A 19,476-nucleotide genomic window follows, 5' to 3' on the forward strand; every position below is an offset into this window, starting at 1 on the left:
ACCAATCTGTATTGCCCAGGTCAGCCACAACAATATTTTTGTATGAAGCCTATATTTAATTGGGTCAGTGGAGCAAGAGGACAAAACAGAAACTCTACTGTAAGCTAGTCTCTACATTGATAAAACACAGATTTTTTCTGGTATCTTGTGCACCTGCTCCTCCTCTCGGATTCAGAGAACAAGTGTTTGGGCACAAGCTTTTCCATTGATTTCAATGAACAGAATTATAAGCATAGAAAAATCACTGCCTGAAACAGAGCATGACAGCAGCTTTGCAGCACCGCCTCTTCCTTGGGTTCATTCAACGTTCTCTACCCCACCTATATGTTGTCTGTTTACAGGGTCCACCTCCCAGATGAGGTCCCTATTTCTTAGTTTACTGCTAAGCATCTGGAACACTGCTAATACGGTTTATGTCGTTTATTATTTATAAAACAATTCTACAATATGCTCCACTTCACATATATGTATCATATCATTCCAAATACTCCATCTTACTCCAAAGAGGACACCGGGAATTTACTAAGAAACAACTACTTGTGAGCAATTCCTGTTTGAAGAATTATAAATAGCACATCTCACTTGATCACTTAGATTCCTCAAAGAGGAATCATCTGAAGGAACTGGCATGTGGGAGCTTAATTCTCCCACTGCTTGCTGGTAGATCTTTAATAAATCATCAATAATTCAAAGACGACCACTAAAATACGACCAAACAAGTGGACCAGCACAAGAGATGTTCTGTAAAGAATATTCTTCATGAAGAGGGTGCTCTACAGCACGGTTACCAGCTGTCGCATTCAAACTTCATTTTACCCTAGCTTTCAACATGCTTCTGCTACACAAACTGTCTAACAAACTCTATTCTAACTTGACAGCTAAGAGCAGCATCATATCACCAAATGTTTCACCAAAAAGCAATTGAAATCCACATTTTTATTATCTCCTTAATCAGGAGTTTAAGAGCAAAATATTGGCCTTTCAAAGGCTCACGAGTATGTTTTTGGTTATCAAGTTACTACACATGAGAGAAAATTTTTATGCATTCTTATATTATCTTAATGGCTGTAACAAACTATGTTTCTTTTTATTTCCCCAGAGGCAAGAGGTGTTGGTACTAAAGGTCATTTTGGCCAGGGGAAGTAAGTGACTGTCTACCTTTACCCCTGAGGCTACACATCTCTCCTCCACACCTTTTTTGAACAAGGAAACGGCAGCACTGTGATAGTAAGTCATAAAACGTTGTGTTTGTAGGGATATATTCCTTCTTTGAGGAGTACTAAACAAACGTTTAGTACTAAACAAAGTTAAGTACTAAAGTACTTAACAAACGTTTGTAAAATACGGATTGTTTGCAGGCGGACAGCAGCCAGTAATAATACATCTCAGTCCACGGCAAGCTGTAAGAGCATCATTTCTGACGGAAGCAGTAAGGAGAGATTGATAAGGAAGAAGCAGTTGCCTGGGCTAGCGCATCAAGTTTAACATTACAGCTCTTCTGTATATACACTTAATCATTATGTCTCCAGGGATGCATTAATTCTATTTGTCGAACCAACCCAAATAGCCTTTTCCGTCTACAACACACCAAAAATGTCGCACAAGGAAAGCCGAGCCTGTCACCTGTAGCCCTCAAAGCTATATTATCTGGAGAAGACAACAAAGAATTGATACCTCCTCTTTCTCATATCTACGTTTGGTAGTTAAGGAGATCAGGTAGGTACTTGGTAATGGACTGTTATGGGAAATCAGATACTCCACACCCCTCTAGTCTAAATTCTTCCCATGCTTCTCTTTCACCCCTTTTAAATCCACTTAAGCCATGACTCCAAATCAGGACAGGCACTGCTACCAGTTAGTCCATCATTCACAAACTCTCATCAGGTTGTCATGTGGGGACCACGCACAGATTAATTAAGGACATTTGCTCTCGGAATGCTTTGCTGAGATATGGAACGTTATCCTCATTTTAGAGATGCACAGAAACAGATGTCTCCGCAGTTACCCAAGATATACCCGGGACAAAGTTAGGATTCAAACATTAGTAGTCAAGTTTCTCATTGTTTTTCCTGGATTGGGATGGGAAATAAACATCTCAACACCTTTATAAGATTAAAAATAAGTTAGTCACACAATATCTCAAAATCAGAAGCATATGGAAACGTGAAATACAGATATGAAAAGACTATAAAAGGGACAGTTATAGCTGACTCTTATTTTAACTATTTTAACCATGAAAATATTGTATGTTTTGAAAGCGTATATAATGGCTCATAAAATGAGATGTTTTCTTCTCTTCATTCACACACTTGAAAAATACTTTATTTCTAAGATTCGTGCCAACATAAAAAAGCCCTGGTAAAAAAATCTTCTTTCCTTCCACCCCAAGATTAAAAAAAAATAATAAAAAATAATTAGCTTGCCTTTGAAATTGACTTAAAGACTTAGAAAGCTATGTCCTCATGTTTGTAACACTAAATGGAAAGTGAACACACTTCATTTTAGCACACAGACTTTGTTACTGAGTATGAATATATATATACACAAATATACATATATACATATATATATATTCAGTGCCTCTGAGTACTGCTGCATTATGTAGGAAGAGAAACCAAAAATGAAAATCTCCTATATATTAATATTGCCCTGCTAGGTTTTTTTTTTAGACAAGGGCATACAACAAGAAATGACTAAGATCTCATCCTGACGGACACTCTGCTGCTTTAAAAGCCGATCTCAAACTGAGCTAGAGAAGCGGTGCCGCCTTTGTCAGCGGACCCATTGCGGCTGAGCCGCGGGGTGGTGGTGGGCTCAGACTGCCCCGCCAGCCCCGCCGACCCGCAAACTCACTCTCATCCACAGGTCCTACCAGCAATACCAGTCAGGCCTTCACTGGGCGATAAACCCAATTATATTTCCTCATAAAACACAAGGAGAAATGAGACTGGGTCCTCCAATAAATACCTTAAATTCTCGGCATCTTAAGCGCAAGCTGTGAAGTGAAACACTAAAGTGAACATTTCTGTTTTAATAGGGGATTGTGGGATCTTCCACCTCCTTAAAAATGTTCCAGCAAACAAGATTTTACTTTTCAATGCATTTTTAATGTATGTCGATGGCTATTTTTAGGCGCTCACCGAGGATTCTTTGGGGAAATTGAAATATCGAGCAATTTCCTTTGTTTCTAGCAGAAATGCACCCATTCACCTCTATCCAAGATTGGCTTTTGCTGTTGCTCTTTGTTTTATTCTGCTTAAGCATTGCTGAAAATAAAACAAAATTAAATCAACTGTGAGAGCGGGCAACTTCTTGTCTCCAAAGTTTTGAAATCACAGCCCTTTCTCATATTTAATAATTCAGACGCACTCCTCTAAATTTTGTCCAGGAAAATAAGACGGTCTTTATATTCCAAAGAAGTCTTCACAAAAGTCCGCAGTACTGGATTTTCTGATGCCGAGTGATTATGAAACCCCCTTTTGTTCCCGTAACTTCATGATGTATATCTATAACTCTTTCTTGTTTGTGAAGATAAGACCGGCCTTGTCTCTCTAAATGCCATTTCAAAGGAAGATTCACAGTTGCTTGACTTTTGATCTGCGTGGCAACCAGCTCGACCACCTGCGCTGGGTTCGAGCGGTTACTGAGCTTGCTTTGTACCATCTTATGAACACAGCAAGCCTTTTAAACCAGAACGAGCCGATGTGTGAATACACCAATTTACAATGTAAATACAGGGTCCAACAATATGGGCATCTTTAATGACCCAATGTGTAAAGTGCATATATTGTTTACTGATTATATCATTAAATAAAACAGATGGCTCATATTCTCCATCCACCTACAGTGGATTAAAACACAATGGTGTAATAGTCTGGTAAACTGGTAATGTGAAACATTGCTTTGTACTGGTGTAGTAGTATAAATAGCTGTTCCCAAATGAGGTACAAAGCCCCACTGCCACTAAGAGTAATTAGCTTAGGGCTGTACTGAAAGAATGCTACCTTCACAATCAACACGTGTGTGCCATTCACGCTGAAAACTGCATTTGAAAAAAATACAGCGGTGACAGAAAGCAGCAAGGAAGTTTCTCAGCCTGGATAAAGTAGAACATATGCTTAACAGCATCTAAGCAAGACTGGGCACACTTAGAACCGTGTTTCTCAAACAGTTCCCTCCTACTTCAACCCGTTAATTGTAGCCACTGTAAGAAAATGACAGAAACATACAAGTGCTTTTTTTTGTTGTTGTTGTTGCTTGCACAAGCGTTTGTATCGGGAGGAAGGCAGGGAGTTGACACAAAAATAATTTTAAGATGCAATTTTTATTCGAGAAGAAAAATTATCCGTTAGTGTTGCAATCTTAAACTATCAGCAGATCTAAATAAGACACGATGAAGACTTTGCTCGAACTTGCAAATGTTACAAAAACCTTCTGGATTACGGCTTAGTTAATATAGCAAAGTCCAAGCTAAACAAAAGCTCTTAGGTAATAAATGCTACATAGTGAGATCCTGCAAGCTAACCCACGTTAACGCTCATGGAAAAACATTAGTATTTGCAGAAGGCATATAGGTCAGCGAAAAACTCTTCTGCTATGTTTTTAAACTGGAGAGCACTAACACCACTTACAATTCTAATAAATTGTAGCTCCTCACTATTCAAAATCATTGACGACTTTTTCAAGTCTTCAAAAAACCCCAATTAATAAACTGATTTTAAAATATGATTTTAAAATCTGAGTTACAATCCTAATTCTAAGACTGAAGGAGCATTAGCACTGAAAAATTATCAGTTTGTCTGAAGCAAGCAGGTTGCAAGAGTCTATCCCTTCGTTATATTATTCTAGATATTGTTGAAAACAATTTCAACAATTTTCAATGAATTACTTTAGAGCTACACAAATGTTTTAGAGAACATAAATCTCAGTGCTTACGGTGAAATTGTTTTCCTATGTCTTTCCCATTTTGGTCAATTTCCACACTGATTGTTATTTACCTTCTCGGTTAGGTTCAAATCTTTCATATTAGTTAAAGAGCCGGCCAAAATTAGCAAATTGCCATCCTTCCTATCACCAAGACGACTAAACAATCTCTCATTGTAAGACCACACTTTCTCATTCATGACTTTGTTTTTCTTCAGACAGATGCTCAGCAGGTTAGCAATGTGTGAACTTTTCTTCTGCAGAGTTGTAAAGGTCCAACACAACACAATTACATGTTACACAAGGATATAAATTCTCATTTTTGGTCCTGGTTTTCCCTAGCTGTTGACTTCTCACAGTCATCATTTATGGCCTTCTTTTTAAAACTACAATAACAACAAACACCACCTTCCCCCCAGCAACAAACCTTGCTCGAGCCAAAAGAGATCCTCATTCAATATTACGGCTATGGACGAGCAAACTACTCACATGAGTATGACTTGCAAGTTCAGGTCCTAGATTTTGTGGTAGAACTTGAGTGACTGACTCGAGCAAAAACTGTACTCGACAAATCCCGAGTCTTTTTGGTGTCTATGGGCAAGGGTGGGAGAAATAATTTAAAAATTCTGATGTCTTTTGACATTACTGCCTTTTTCTTAAAACATTTAGAAATGCCATGAAAAAAGTTAAATCTTTGTATTTTGTTGATCTTGTTAGAGTTTCAAATGTTACTATTATTCAGCTGAGCATACAGCCTAGTTTCAGTCCAGATATGCGACCCCAGGAGACCGATTTGATTTTGGTGCCTCTATTTGCAAAGCTCAGTGACACCTACGCACGAAGCTACTGTTTGGAGAGGCCGAGCTTCCAGGATTTGCCTATTAGAACACCATCCAAGTCTTCCATTTTTACATTCCTGAACCCCATCAAAAGGCTTAGCTTGATGAAAACGGGACACTATAATTTAATTCTGTACACTGCTATTAACGTTCTCTAATTCTTGAAAAGTTCAGCAGAAATTTCTTTCCACAGCAGAAGTCACGGGCCGTGACAGAGCACAGAAATCTCCTCAAATGGACCAGCACATAAAAGCTCTCTGTCTACTCGGGAAGAAAGATTTGGGCCAAACATTAGGGGAAACTCGGAACAGTTTGACTGAAGAGATGGGGAACGTTCTGCACCAGTTGAGAGCAGGCTAGACGAGTATCTGCCAGGATTGAAACAGGGACAGTCAATCCCGCCTTAACACAAAGGGACGAACCTTTCTGTGATCGCTTCCAAGATGATTCTATTTCTCTGTTGGCAAATTTGTGGATTAAAATGAAATGACCCATGTAGCAAGATACCATGCAGAACTGTGATCAGAAAACATTACATTTAGGAATTTATGGCTTAAACACTCCGTAGTAAATGGAACGTGTAAAATTTGGTATATATTGCTCTGTGACAGTTATATTGTGAGTCGTGTCAAGAACAACATGATCCTTAATTTACTACGGGCCTTAAGGAGTTTGACTTCATTGATTTCTGAAAAGTTGTCTCCAATTATTTCAGCAATTACCATTGTCAGCTTTTGCTAACAGGTTCCCTACTTCACCCTGCTTCACATAAACAATCTCACCACATTCAAAACATTTTCACTAACATCACTATTCCTGAATATCACGTCAGAGAGAACCCATCCAACTGGAAACTACTTGTAACTGCCGCAAGAAAGCGCTGCGCTGATTATGCTGATATAAGACATGCCTTCTCGTGAAAGCATGTCATGGGACATCTATTGTGGTTCAGACATGACAACGCTGACTATGAAACGCCTTTTGTTTCACTCATGACACCGTGAACCTTTTTAGGCTCTAGCTGCTTAATGGCAGTCAACATACCTCAATACAGAGCACAATCACAAAGGGTTACATGATATTTAACCTATTACGATGCTTTACATTCTTGGTATACGCAGCCTAGGACTAGCTTGGATAATTATCCATTGGGACCCTGCTTTCCTGCAGAAACACAACTGTGCTTTAGATAATGTTCTTTCCAGCTGTTCAGCTGGACACGAGTAGATGGAAGGGGGGCAAATGAGATAGTAATTCCAGATGATAGAAAAGAGGGAATGGAGAGGACAGAACAAAGGCCATTGTACATTTGAAAAGGAATGAAAAAAAGTGAACTAGAAATATTGTCTGCAGAATGCTGGGAGCCCTGCTCATAACGGACGTAGTGTAGGCAACTTGACACATGGATAAAGCTTTCCAACAATCTGAAAAATAAAACAATGCTATGATATAAAGGCTTCTATCTCAATGAATGAAGGACATACTCTTCTAAGACTTTGCCTAGGTGCAGGGAGATTCAAACACTGACTTATTTGCTCCTCTGCACTTAAGCTATTAAAATGTAAAGATCAATCACGATGCTTCTTTCCCCCTCCCCCCAGGTTTGAAGTAAACTTAACTCTGTATCACTGAGGCTGTTGGAGCCGAAGGTTTGCAAAGGCTAAGGTGGCATTACACTAACCACAGGTACATGATTGCAATGGTGAAGCTGGTCCCATTCTGTGAGGCATTCAGTCCCTTCAGTATACGGCTCGGAATTCACCATGTACACTACTTGCTGTAGCTGTGGTGGTTATACAGCAGCTCAGAAGACTTCTGCACTTTCTATGATGCATGAACTGAAAAGTATTTCTAACACGGAAAAAAGCAGAATGAAGTTTTTCAAAAGCGTTTTGGAAACAACACACAGAACACCGTCCAAGAAAGATGAGCAGGGTTTATAAAATGGCTCTCAATTGATTATTAAAAATAAGAAATGCATCTTACCTACATCAGATTACGTCGCACCTAAATTGAGACCAGGGACCCCAGTGTCCCACACTATTTGAAAATTCTTGCTGTTCACACCTAGAGGTACATTTCCTGTTTTTCGGTTGGACTCCTAATGATGAAGAATGCTTACCCTTGGGAATTTTGCTGACACTACATTTACATTTTCCACATGTTTTGTCCATCACTTCAACAAAGAAACAAGGTTTCTTTTTAAAGGCAAAGTGAGGAATGACCAGGTACTAATTAATGCCAAGGTTTAATCCGGAATAACAAGCAGTATGTTCCCTATCCAAACACTATCTTGTGATTAACGGCACCACAAAGCTTATCAGTTCCCTTCTGAAAAGATTCAATGCTTCAAAATTGATAAAGATTAGTTGCATATTAAAACACAAACACATACAATAGTGAAAGAATCAAGGAACTTCATTAAATGCTTAAACGTCAGGAAATTAAAAAAAAAAGTTCTTAGACTGACAGTAACAAGCACCCTATGTGTATTTTATGGTTTCCATTTAACAACAGAAATCTTAAGGACAGGGTTTGCTCTGTAATCGGCCTTGCGCAAGGAGCACAATAAAAGCTATGTTGCCCCAAGAGATGACCCGGAATCATTCTGCCACTCACTCCCCCCTTATTCAGTTCCCCTCAAGTGAAGGGAATTGCTTCTCTGGTTTAAGTTAACCATATGCTTAAATACGTTCCTGAATCAAGGTCTAAATTACTGAAGGAAACAGCTGCAGCTGTAAATATTCAACATGGAGCAGACATGTTGTTAAAGGATTTGTCAATTCAATCATTTTTCAGTGCAGAAATACATCTTGAAGTAAAAATAGAAATATATGTACCAAAAAGTTGCTGAAACAATTTCTTTTGGCCTGAGACCAAATATGCAAAGTTCCTGCTGGAAAGAGGAATTCCTCTATTAGCATAAAAACAAGGCAAATCTAACTGTACGTTAAACTTCACCCAGTATCCGCGACGCGACGACCCTCCTCCAGAAAACTGCAGAGCCTCAACAGTCGTGGCCCCGTATGACTGATATCGAGAGAGGCTTTAGCTCAGAAGAAAATCTTTTTTGCTATGGGACTTTGCGGATGGAAACAGAGTTTGGTGAGGAAATAGGAGAAAAAGACAGTGATGACAGTCACTGTTTGTTTTGGTTTGCCACAACAGGGACATGACCGTGTCTGCTGTGTCTGCTGCTATTCTTCTGCCTTTGGAAACGTGGGCGTCGTACTCAGGAGAGATTGCAGAACAGACACAATTAACTTTTCGCATCTCTAGGAGTGTGAGAAAGCAAATAAAAAAAAATCTTGTGCATCCACTGCTGAATGGCCACACAGCCAGGTCAATGGGTGGAGGCAGAGCACCCCACACCCTGTTTAAAGAAGTGCCCTACACTGAATGTCACCTCAGGCTGATAACCAGAGACACCTCTTCAGAACTGCTGAAGTTGTTTGAGAACCGTTAGGAATGACTGCAATCCAGGCCCAAACTCTAAAGGTCAATTCTAAAACACTTAACGTTTTAAATCACTTCTGCTTAGGACCAGAGGCAATGGACACAAGTTGGATGCTGGGAAATTTCAATTAGATACCTGGAAAAATTATTTCAAATGCTACTGGAACACATTGCTAAGAGAGGTGTTGGTACCTCCAACCTCTGACGTGTTCGAAACTTGACCTGAGACATCTGTGAGAGCAACCTGCTCTACTTAGACTTCCTTTGAGGAGGAGGTTGGACCAGACGACCTCTAGAGGTTCATTCCAACCTGAATTGTCCTATGATTCTATGATATGTTGATAAATTAACTGTAAGGTCTGGACTATCCTGGAGTTCAAAAGTACAAGGAAGTTTGACTGCAGGAAGCAGGACTACTAGAACTTTCCTGGAAAGAAGAGGGAAGAAGCTTGACTACAACTAGCACAGAGGGGGAGTCATTCCCTGTTTCTGTTTGTGGTCACATTGGTCATGCGGCCGTTGGCAAGCCGTATAACTTAGCACCTGAGAGCCGAACACATACTGCTTCATTTCCATCAGCTGGAGCTACTGTGTTTGTCCTATTGGTAATCAAAATTTAACAGTGTCTTTCGTAAGAGCAGATGTGTTCGTGAGCTTCTCAAAGCATCCTTGAAAATAATTCAGAAGATTGAAATCTGAAAATTAAAAGAGAATTTTTGGCCTAAAAATTTCCTGGTGAACTACACAGAATAGAAGGTTGTTCTGCAGGGCAGTAGCTATTTTTCTAAAGTATTTTTCTGCAATTTGGGGGGGAGGGTAAAGAGAATTTATCTGCTAAATGGATGAAGATTCAAATCTACTGAAATTTTTATCTGGTTGCTTTTAGGTTGGTTTGTTTCCCCTTGGGCCGTGTGTGGCTTGGAGACTGTCCAAATTCTTTTCTTAAAAGCTTTGCTAGGCTATTGGTTTAGGATATGGGGAAAAGACTGAGGATCTTTCAGAACATATTATTTTCTGCTTCTTTCTAACACACCATGTGCTCCCCAATTCACATTGGGGTAGAGGCCAAGGGATAGACGTCTGAGAGGGGAATACCGCAAATGACCACAGAAGATGCCATTTCTTTATGTTAAAGCCTATTATTTCTGTAACTGAAATATTCTGTAACTGAAACGACACTGAGCTGCTGTTATAGTCTCACAGTTTTAAAGATGAGTCATAAAATGTCAGGATGTCCAAAGCTATAGATACATGCAAAAAGAAATGATGAATGTTTTGACATTATCAACATGCCACTATTATCCTAGTAATGCAATGCCACAAGTGGAATACACTAGTTTAGCGGAAGCTCCGTAGGTGTATTTACAGAAAAAAAAGAACATTATGAATCTATAGGTCATTTCAAAGCCAGAATTTCAAAAAACATTTATTACAAAAATTTCCTTACCCAAATACCGGGAGATAACAAATCCCAATACATAAGGCTGGCTACTTTAAGTTGCTACAGCAGCAAACTGGGATAGGAAGACCTGTCCCTATTCTGCCACCGATTTCCTTAGTGAGCTATGGCACCTACAAAACCTGTGCCTGCTTTTATTCCCCATCTCCAGGACATTTTATGCACAAATCCACGGCCAGGGAATTTAGGCCATACAAAGGGAGTAATTTAGCCCTCTAGCTATCTAAATATCTAACCTCTTAATATCTTTGACCAGATTCAGAAGAGATGCTGCTTTACCTTTCCCACGTGGTAAAAACAGAAACAGTTAGGCAGTAATTTGATGCACAGGGCGTTAGCCTGGCATATGACTTCAAGCATATCAGCAAATACAACATATTGTGGGAGCAGCAACCAAGTTGAGTAATGTTCAGTTTAACTTTACCTTTTCTGCACAGTAATGATGTGAAGAACAGTCCTCCAGTGTTTTTCTTTATTGGTTCCAGCAATGAAGTGAAACATTGTGCGGTATGTACTGAAGTGTGCAGAAATTAGGACACAACTACCGATCTGTGCTAATTAATTTTCTTACAGTTGTATTTATTTAATTTGTGCTGATTTCTTGGGGTCTGTATTCTCTGATTATTCTTGTGACTAACCAACATTGGGATGATGCTGAGGCTGGGATAATGCTAGATCCTTCTACCCAACAGTCATAAACAAATAAAATTCACCACAGGTCTATCTATTACGTGGTTTTAAATAACATCCTGAGAATCTCCTACTGCAAGCTGCATCTACGCCAGGGCACTTCTTTTGGCAGATTTACCTGAACTGAGCTGAAATCTTAACCTGCCTTTCATCCAGATGGGTGACTCAGCTCAGCATTTTTGTTAAAGAAAAAGGAAATCCAGTGCCTTTCAGACACACAGAAACATGCCATCTTGGTGTTCGACTACATCAGGCTTTTGTCTGAAAAGAGGAGCCCAAGTATATTTCAGAAAGATGATATTTTTCATTTGGCTTATGGAACACTTATAAACTAGGCCTCCTAACTGTGATTCCCAAACACAAAACAAAGTCAAAGGTTACAGCACATGTTTTTGTTTCAGCTCCTCCAAATTACTTGCAAATGTATTCAAACACAATATGAGGAGATACTTTATTTTATTGAAAATAACAGACTACAGGGTGCTGCAAAAAAGGCTGAGGTACCTCAAGCATAAACATGGAAAGAATACATTGGTTTAGAAACCCATAAATCCTTATTTGAATCTGCCAACCTGAAAGCCAAGTAAAGCCCGAAAAAACTATTTTTCCTAAATGCTATGTCTGATTAAGCCATACTATTAAATGACAGCTGAACTTTAACATTAATATGATATTATTTAAATAACTGCATGATTTTTTTTCACACTAAAATGATGAATGATTTTTGGACAGCTCAATTGACATAAAGCAAGAAACCCCTTTAATGAGATTTGACAAAATGGAGACATATGCAGAATATTCGTTACAGCTCATGTCGCAGAGCCCTTCCTGGGGAGACTTGGGTTTGGTTGTGTCTTTTCTCTCGTTCATTTTTTTTATAGTTTATTTTGATTGTCTACAGGCACTGAACCATCCCTTTCAATTGCCACTTCCTTTCTCCATGGATTTTGAATTTAGCTTGTGTCATTTACATATTACTCTTAATCAGAGAATTTTATACGTTACAGTTTGAATTGTAAGAGTTGGAATTGCAAGAAATCTGTGGAATGAAGGCGTGAGGTTCAGTCATTTTATCCTTTGTCAACTGGGTATACAAGGAACTAACAAAGATATTTTTCTGAGGAGACTTATGAAGAGGTAAAGCTTGCACTACAGAACAAAATAAATTCTGGGTTTGATATTTTCCAAGCCAAGTGACAAATCAACAACTCTGCTAAAACTTTCTCCTTTTTTTCTTTTTTTTTCTTAATAAGCAAATTGCATTAAGCAAATATGCAACATAAAAGCCCATGGCAAGGGTAATTTCATACCGAACACTTCAGAGGATGCTCTAAACTCCTTTAAAACTGTGTTTTCATAACACCCAGCACCTCCTATTAAAGGGATGCTTTTCTTCTTCAGGAAGCTGAATATATACAGAAATGAAAGCAGCACAGAGAAGCTCAGGTGCTGTTTCCCTCAGTAAAGAACACATATGCAGAGATGCCACTAATTCAAAATACCTGTCTGGGAAGGTACCCATGTAAATTTAAAGTGGCCGGTAATCACTGGGTGACTCCCTCCTTGCGGTCCCACATAGATTTTTTAGGATGTTGCTAATTTTTCTGTTCTGTATTGTCTCACTTTGATCCCGGGGACAACTTTCATAAGAGTGAAAGCATGGGAGAAACATGCTAAAACCACAAGGATTGACAAGGTGTCTGCCCCATCTATTCAGAGAGAATCGATCATCTTAACCTTTCCTCTGTGTGTAAATTTACGCTGCCCTAAAACATTTCCAAACTTTCTCACAGAAAATCTAGCAGGTAAAAAAACCCTCAAAACACCAAAATCGCTCAAGAATAAGGAACGCGGGAAATCATCATCAAAAAGCTTAACTTTAGAACACGCATAGAAAAAAAAACCCCAAATACAAAGAAACAAAGATGAGAAATGATTGAGCAAGGGGTAATCCCTCAGGCTACAGAAAACTCTTTCTATCGCTGTGACAAAGCCTTCTGTGTAACCATGCCTGCTGCACTACCAGCGTTCATTTGAAGACATTCTACATAGCAGCCCGTGGAAAAAAAAAGTCAGGTAAGTCAGCAAAACGCTGAGGCTGAATTAAAACTAAAAATAAAGGCACGGAGGGAGAGGGGAAAGAAAGAAAGAAAGAAAGAGCAGAAGCATCCCTACCTTGGCCTTACCTTCGCAACATTCCCGTCAAAATCCTGGAACTCTTCCCCAGGTTTGCATCTGTTTCTCTAAGCTGGGGAGAAAAGAGTCCCGTTAAAGGCAAGAGGCACGTGTACTCCATTCTGTACAAAGGACAGCTATTTCTATTGTCATTTGAGTCAATCAACTTCAGTTCTAGACCACAACAAACTCACATGAAAAAAGAACACCGAAGCTCTGAAATTTAAAAATGTTGCGTCTGGTTTTCACCTGCATAAAGATGAAACCCAGGGAAGATAAGACACTGAGGCAACTACGACGAACCAGGATAAAGAGCAAAAGCTTTACAAACAAAGGGTTGCAGGTAGAAGTTATATAAATAGGTATCTATAATTCCCACTGATGTGTGTATGTGTATTGGTTATGTATATTAGTGAGGGCATCAAGGGATGAAGAGAGAGCCATGTGCTGTGTTCCTGATGCTTTATGCAAAGAAAAACAAACACCTCTTTTTTCCACTGTTTTTCAAAGACAGTAGTTTAAAGAAAAAAGCAGAAATACAAAACGGTGTCCTTTTACCAATTCTGTGTAAAAGAAATATGCCCATACTGCCCCTTAAGCACAAAACTTGTACTGATCTTACAGCAGCCACCACTGGGATGGACGCTCAAATACTTTGTGAACTGTATGTAGCATGTACATAAGACACAGCTGTATAATACATATTTTTGCATGTAAGGATCACTCGCTCACTGAAAATAGCATTTTTGTAGTTTATTAGGACACAGGAAACCTACATTCACAGTTAAACTTAATTAGCTGACTGGGTCTACAGCTCTCAAAAATTTTGCAAAACAGGTAAAAGCACAACTGAATAAAAAATGAAATTGGGGAGATGAAAAGTTATGAAGCACATGAACTTCATATTAAGAAAGAGCCATTGCTTCTATTGTTCTTTAACAGGGATGAAAACCTTCCCTCTATTTTTGTGTTTATTAGCGTCCCACAAAAGGAAGTCCAGAAATGAAGACCTGTATAGGAAGAGCCAAGTTACTGTCCCATTACCTCTTTTGCTATTGGTAGCTACAGGACAGACAGAGATCTTTGGACTTTTTAGAGATCTTTGGACTTTTTAGAGATCTTTGGACTTCAGAGATCCCACTGGAAGCAGTGAGACATCAATACCTACTGTAAATGATAACGTAATGATTGTCAGTTCTGAAATAGCCGAGACCACTGTTTCTAACATGCCCCGACACACAGCTGTGTGTACATACATAAAAACATTCTGCTCCTTACGAAAGCTGAATATTTACCTCTTCATTCTCAAATCAGATTGAAAGGATTACCTGACTCGTTGACTTCTCACTAAAGAAACTTTGTTGCAGAAGACAAAATGCATCCTGTGTTATAAATCCAGCAAAACAGTAACACTGCCAAGAAAAGTGGCAGTCTTCCAATAACAAATCACCTCCGCCATAACAAACCACTATTATACCTTGAACACATGCACAGCAGGAATATTAAAACCAATTTCTATTCTGGAGCCCAATACTGTAAATATTTGCGACCAGATTTAATGCTTATTACTGAAATCAGTAGTTGCAATCGACGACACATAAGCTTTTTGCATAAATTTCCTCCTTGTTCTTGCAAAAGGTATGAAGAAAATACCAAGTAGAGGCTGGGGCTGGATAACACCAACCAAGACTTGCTCTTAGCAATACCACGTTCAGTGGGAAGGCTCGCACCCACTCTCAGCTCTCTGTAATTATGTGCCGTGATGGAACAAAGATGAGCATTATATTCCAGGGAGGCCATTCCCTCCTTTTTTCCTGATGCATCGAGACAATTCAAGCTCCAGAAAAGCAGTTTAGCCCAGTTTGACACAAGCAACAGAAGAAAAAGCGTCACAATAATTTTTAAAAGGCTCATTAAAAAGCCGCGTCCTTATCTATGCTAGAAGGGAATCTGAAGTACAAATGTATGCTTTACGTTGGTCTTTTATTATTCATAAAGATGCATTTAACACTTGGGGCTTCTCCTCCCTTTTCAGAGAAAAGTAGCTCTCTCCTTTTTACCATTAGATGTTTGATCCTAACTTCCCTCTCTTGCTGCAGGATTCTACCTGACAGCCGGAATCAGCACTGATAGTTAGGAAGGGGACGCTGAATCTTAGAGGTTTGACAAACTCCTCTGAGCAAGACGACCTCATACTTTTATGATAATAAAACCCCCCACAAAATAAGCAAAAGAAATGTTAAGAAAGAAACAAACACATACACAGATAGTTGGAAGATCTCTAGCTACCTCCCAAGAGAACACTGAAAAAAAACACCTTTGCTTCCTGCATTGGCAGAAAAAAAACAACATAAAGAGTTTGGAACTGTAAGTTTGTGTTCATTTAAAACTGAAATATCTGATGGTAGTTCTTCCATCGTTTCTTTACCAGTACCAGCGCACTGCAGAAACCAAAGAACTGGTGGCGTGCAAACCTGTTAAATGGCATATGATGGCACTTTGTTTCACAGAACTGCTGTAGTGAAAATATATTGAAAGATGCTTTGATATCAGCGATGGCAAATCTACATTATGTTTAAGAAAACTTTTAAAAAATATTATTGAGAATAATGATGAGAAAAGACAGAAGAGGGACAAGATGCTGATGTTGATATCTCGTCTGCCTTACACACATTTTAATTTGAGATTTTCCTAAAAAAATGTTGTATCTTTTTAGAGTCCTTTATACTCCAGTTAACCTATCTGATTCTTGTAGCAGAGCTTCTATCTCTTCTTTTTGGCTTAAAAAAAAGTAGCTTAGGTAATTCCTCTTCACAACTGTTATTCCACATGCATTTTGCACTGCGTGTCATCTTCATTTATTCAAAATAGCTACATCTTGCATTTTTCTTCATTCCAATGTTTTATTCTGCAGGCAGGAAAGCTCATATGTGTAAATTTAACCAAACTATTACGAAACTTAAATTTTAAATTCTTCATTTAAATCTTGATCGTAAGAAAATCTTCCTAATTTTCACAACACTGAACTGCTAAGAACTGACCATCATACTTAAGTTGATGTTTGACTTTCAGAAGACAAGTTTGTTCCCTAGTTGATAAGATAAATAGCACCATGTATTCAGTGTAAAGCTGTTACGCATTGATAGAGCACCCTCTGTCCTGGTCTTTAAAAAATTTCCCCCAAATGGAAAACTTGCCAAGTTATCCAAGACCAGCCCTGACTGTACATTTAAGCGTATAGACAGCTGGGACAGAGGCATTCATGTGGAGAATTTTTTCTGAATGCCCTAAACAAAACAGTTTAAGTAGCATATGATAAAAACTTGGAATTTGAGTTCTTCCATTTATGGCAAGGGGTCTCTCACTGAACTATTTCCTAGAATACCCTTATTTTTAATCTTGCTCCTTGCAGCTTACAGGTTTTGCCAATCAAAGAGCTGTCCTCAAACCAGGACAGCTCTTCAGGTGGAAAGCAGAAAAAAGGAAAAGTTACACGATGAACGATGTGTATGGAGCTATCAGAAATACGCTCCCTCTTTCCCAAGGATTTTTAGCAGCAGCAGAAAGGGATGTTATTCATCTCCATTGCCTAGGTTTTACTTGTCCAGCTAGGAACAGAAAAGCATCTCAGACTCAGCAGTCAGTAGGGATGTGAGGAGTGGAGATGAAACAGGACACAAAGAAAGTCGCCTGAACAACATTTGGTAAATGCTCACAATCCTCAGTTACATTTTATGATTTAGTTATATTTAATGTTTTAAAGTAGCTAATTCCCAGGACGTCAGAAAGCAACTGGTACAGCTGACAGAAAACGCCTCGTTAAAGCTGACATATGAGGCTTTACCAATCAAAGCTATCCAGGTAAAATAACTCCCTGGGACAGATAAAGGAGTTTTCTTAATTGGCATTGGTCAGCTAGAGGCCTGTAGGAGGACTTAGCTTTGGCAAATTTGGACACTCGGGAAAGTATCTGGTCAACGTGTCATGGACAGAGAATCACAGGTTCGGTCACTCCTGGTTCCGTGAGCAGAAATCAGAACCGGGGAGCCAAATTTCTTAGACTGAAGTTTGGAGAAGTTGTACGCGTTGGATGGGATGGGCATCTGGGCATCTTCATTAATTCTACAGAGTAGAGTTGATCCCTACGGAGGCAATGTAACCCCCAAAATGACACAGAATTGTTATCTTGACTGCAGTGACAGAGCAGCAGTGTTCTTTCAGAGGGTTGCCTAAGGAGGCAATTATTAGCATCTGCAGCTACAGAGTAAGGTTGATCAACTATTAGGAGCTAAGTCACGATAACGAACTTTGTTTCCTGAAAGTCCTAGAAGAAACTGCAATGGACACTATAACAAAGGACAGAAAACTGACTTAACTGTGATGTCAGTGACAGAAAGCTTGCTTCCATCAGGGGGTTTGGTGACTTCAGGATGACTCCCTGTAGGAGAGGCTTTGCGGGATTGGGCGCATATAAGACACTTTTTAAGTACTTTGCTGCAGATGGTGATTATCTCTCGAGGTAGCAGCTGATTTATACAAAACCGATCAATCTGCCGGACTATTTTTGCATGCACAGAGAACTTGCCCAAAACAAATAAAATCCGAGACCAGCAATCACTTATTATCAAACTTACCCTCTCCCGAGCACGCTGGATCTTCTCTCTGTCATGGCTGAGGTTTTCCAGCATCTCCTGTCCAATCTGCTCTGCATTAAAAAAATCAAAATGTAAATCGTGAAAAATACAGCTTGTGACTGTAAAGGCCTCAAAATGCCAGGTTAGATTCTAACAACAGCATTTAATACATGTGGTAGCCTAATCGCTCCTCCTAACTGCAAAGAGGAAGACATCATTACGGTAAATTTTAAGTTTTTCAAGCAATGTAAAACTGCAGAAGAAACAACTAAACCAGAAGCTGTCCCCCCCTGCAATCTCTTGAGGTTGTCTAGGCCCTGGGAATTGACACTGACCCTCCATCCGTGAAACAAAGGCAAGAAGACCTTCAGACCTGCTTTAAGTGCTGGATGTTCATACTCCCCACATGCTCCTCAAGCCCACTCCTGGTCTCAGAATGGAAATTGGGAAGCCTTTGCTAAAACACCAGCCATCCTTACACCTCTAAAGACGCTGGGAAGTCATATTAGAAGAAATCCACTGTCCATGCCTCTCAGAATTTACCATTGACGCTTAAATAAAAGCTATTTCAGGCTAAGTCCAGTTACTGATGTCTGTTTTGCTCCATCATGGACTACTTCTGGCAAGCTTAGAGATACTCTGTAATGGATCTTGTGATGTTTTTAATAGCAGACATATACATTAACCTATTGTCATCACAGTTTACACCCAGGTTGTTTGATTGCACAGTTTATGCCGAACCAAAGGTTGTAAAATTATAGTGGAGAAGCCACAAGTTATGGTACAAAGACAACAAAAGGTGCCAAAACTTTACTCTTCAAACAGCTTCAGTCAAATGTTCTTCTTACACTGAAATATTAGCAGCAAGTACGGAGAAGAGATTTTAATCTTCAAAGCCCTACAGAAACATTAAGAAACTCTCTCTGTATTTCCCTGGAGGAGAAAAAGAAGTCAAGTCCATCCCATTTTACAGATGGGGAAGCAGACCCAAGCAGCTGAAGCAGCTGCAGCTTGCCTCAGGACACACAGCACGTGTGCGACAACCAGCGTTTTTCTGCACATTCATTTCAGCTACTTAGCTCGCTTGCCAGGGATATGCACCAAAACCGAGTGAAACAACAAAGACATGATTTTTTTTTTTCACAAACAACAAAAATCGTGCCTTGCTTTTGCTCTGGTGAATGAGTGGGCTCTTAAAGGGTCGCTATTTGAGGACCCTCAAGAAAATTCATCATTAAAATTTCACCAATATGTTAGTAGAGCAAACATGACGGTTCTTATTTCTTTTTTAATAGACACA

The 19,476-nt window shown here is 39.3% G+C and overlaps 1 protein-coding gene across 6 annotated transcripts in view; it reads right to left on the reverse strand.

The window, feature by feature from the left end:
• The window catches only part of VTI1A (vesicle transport through interaction with t-SNAREs 1A), a 293,522-nt gene that overhangs the window by 104,113 nt on the left and 169,933 nt on the right, over positions 1 to 19,476 (reverse strand). For 4 of the 6 annotated variants that reach the window (XM_082486273.1, XM_082486272.1, XM_082486275.1 and 1 more), the window contains 2 exons: positions 18,177 to 18,247; positions 13,554 to 13,615 (listed from right to left, as the gene is read on the reverse strand). In XM_082486273.1, the coding sequence (XP_082342399.1) occupies positions 13,554 to 13,615; positions 18,177 to 18,247 (133 nt within the window). Of the gene's footprint in view, positions 1 to 13,542; positions 13,616 to 18,176; positions 18,248 to 19,476 lie in introns of all 6 variants that reach the window. The other 2 variants (XM_082486277.1, XM_082486276.1) reach the window with 1 other exon arrangement.

The sequence above is a fragment of the Vanellus vanellus genome, assembly GCF_965231255.1.
Source record: "Vanellus vanellus genome assembly, chromosome: 7".
Taxonomy (NCBI): domain Eukaryota; kingdom Metazoa; phylum Chordata; class Aves; order Charadriiformes; family Charadriidae; genus Vanellus; species Vanellus vanellus.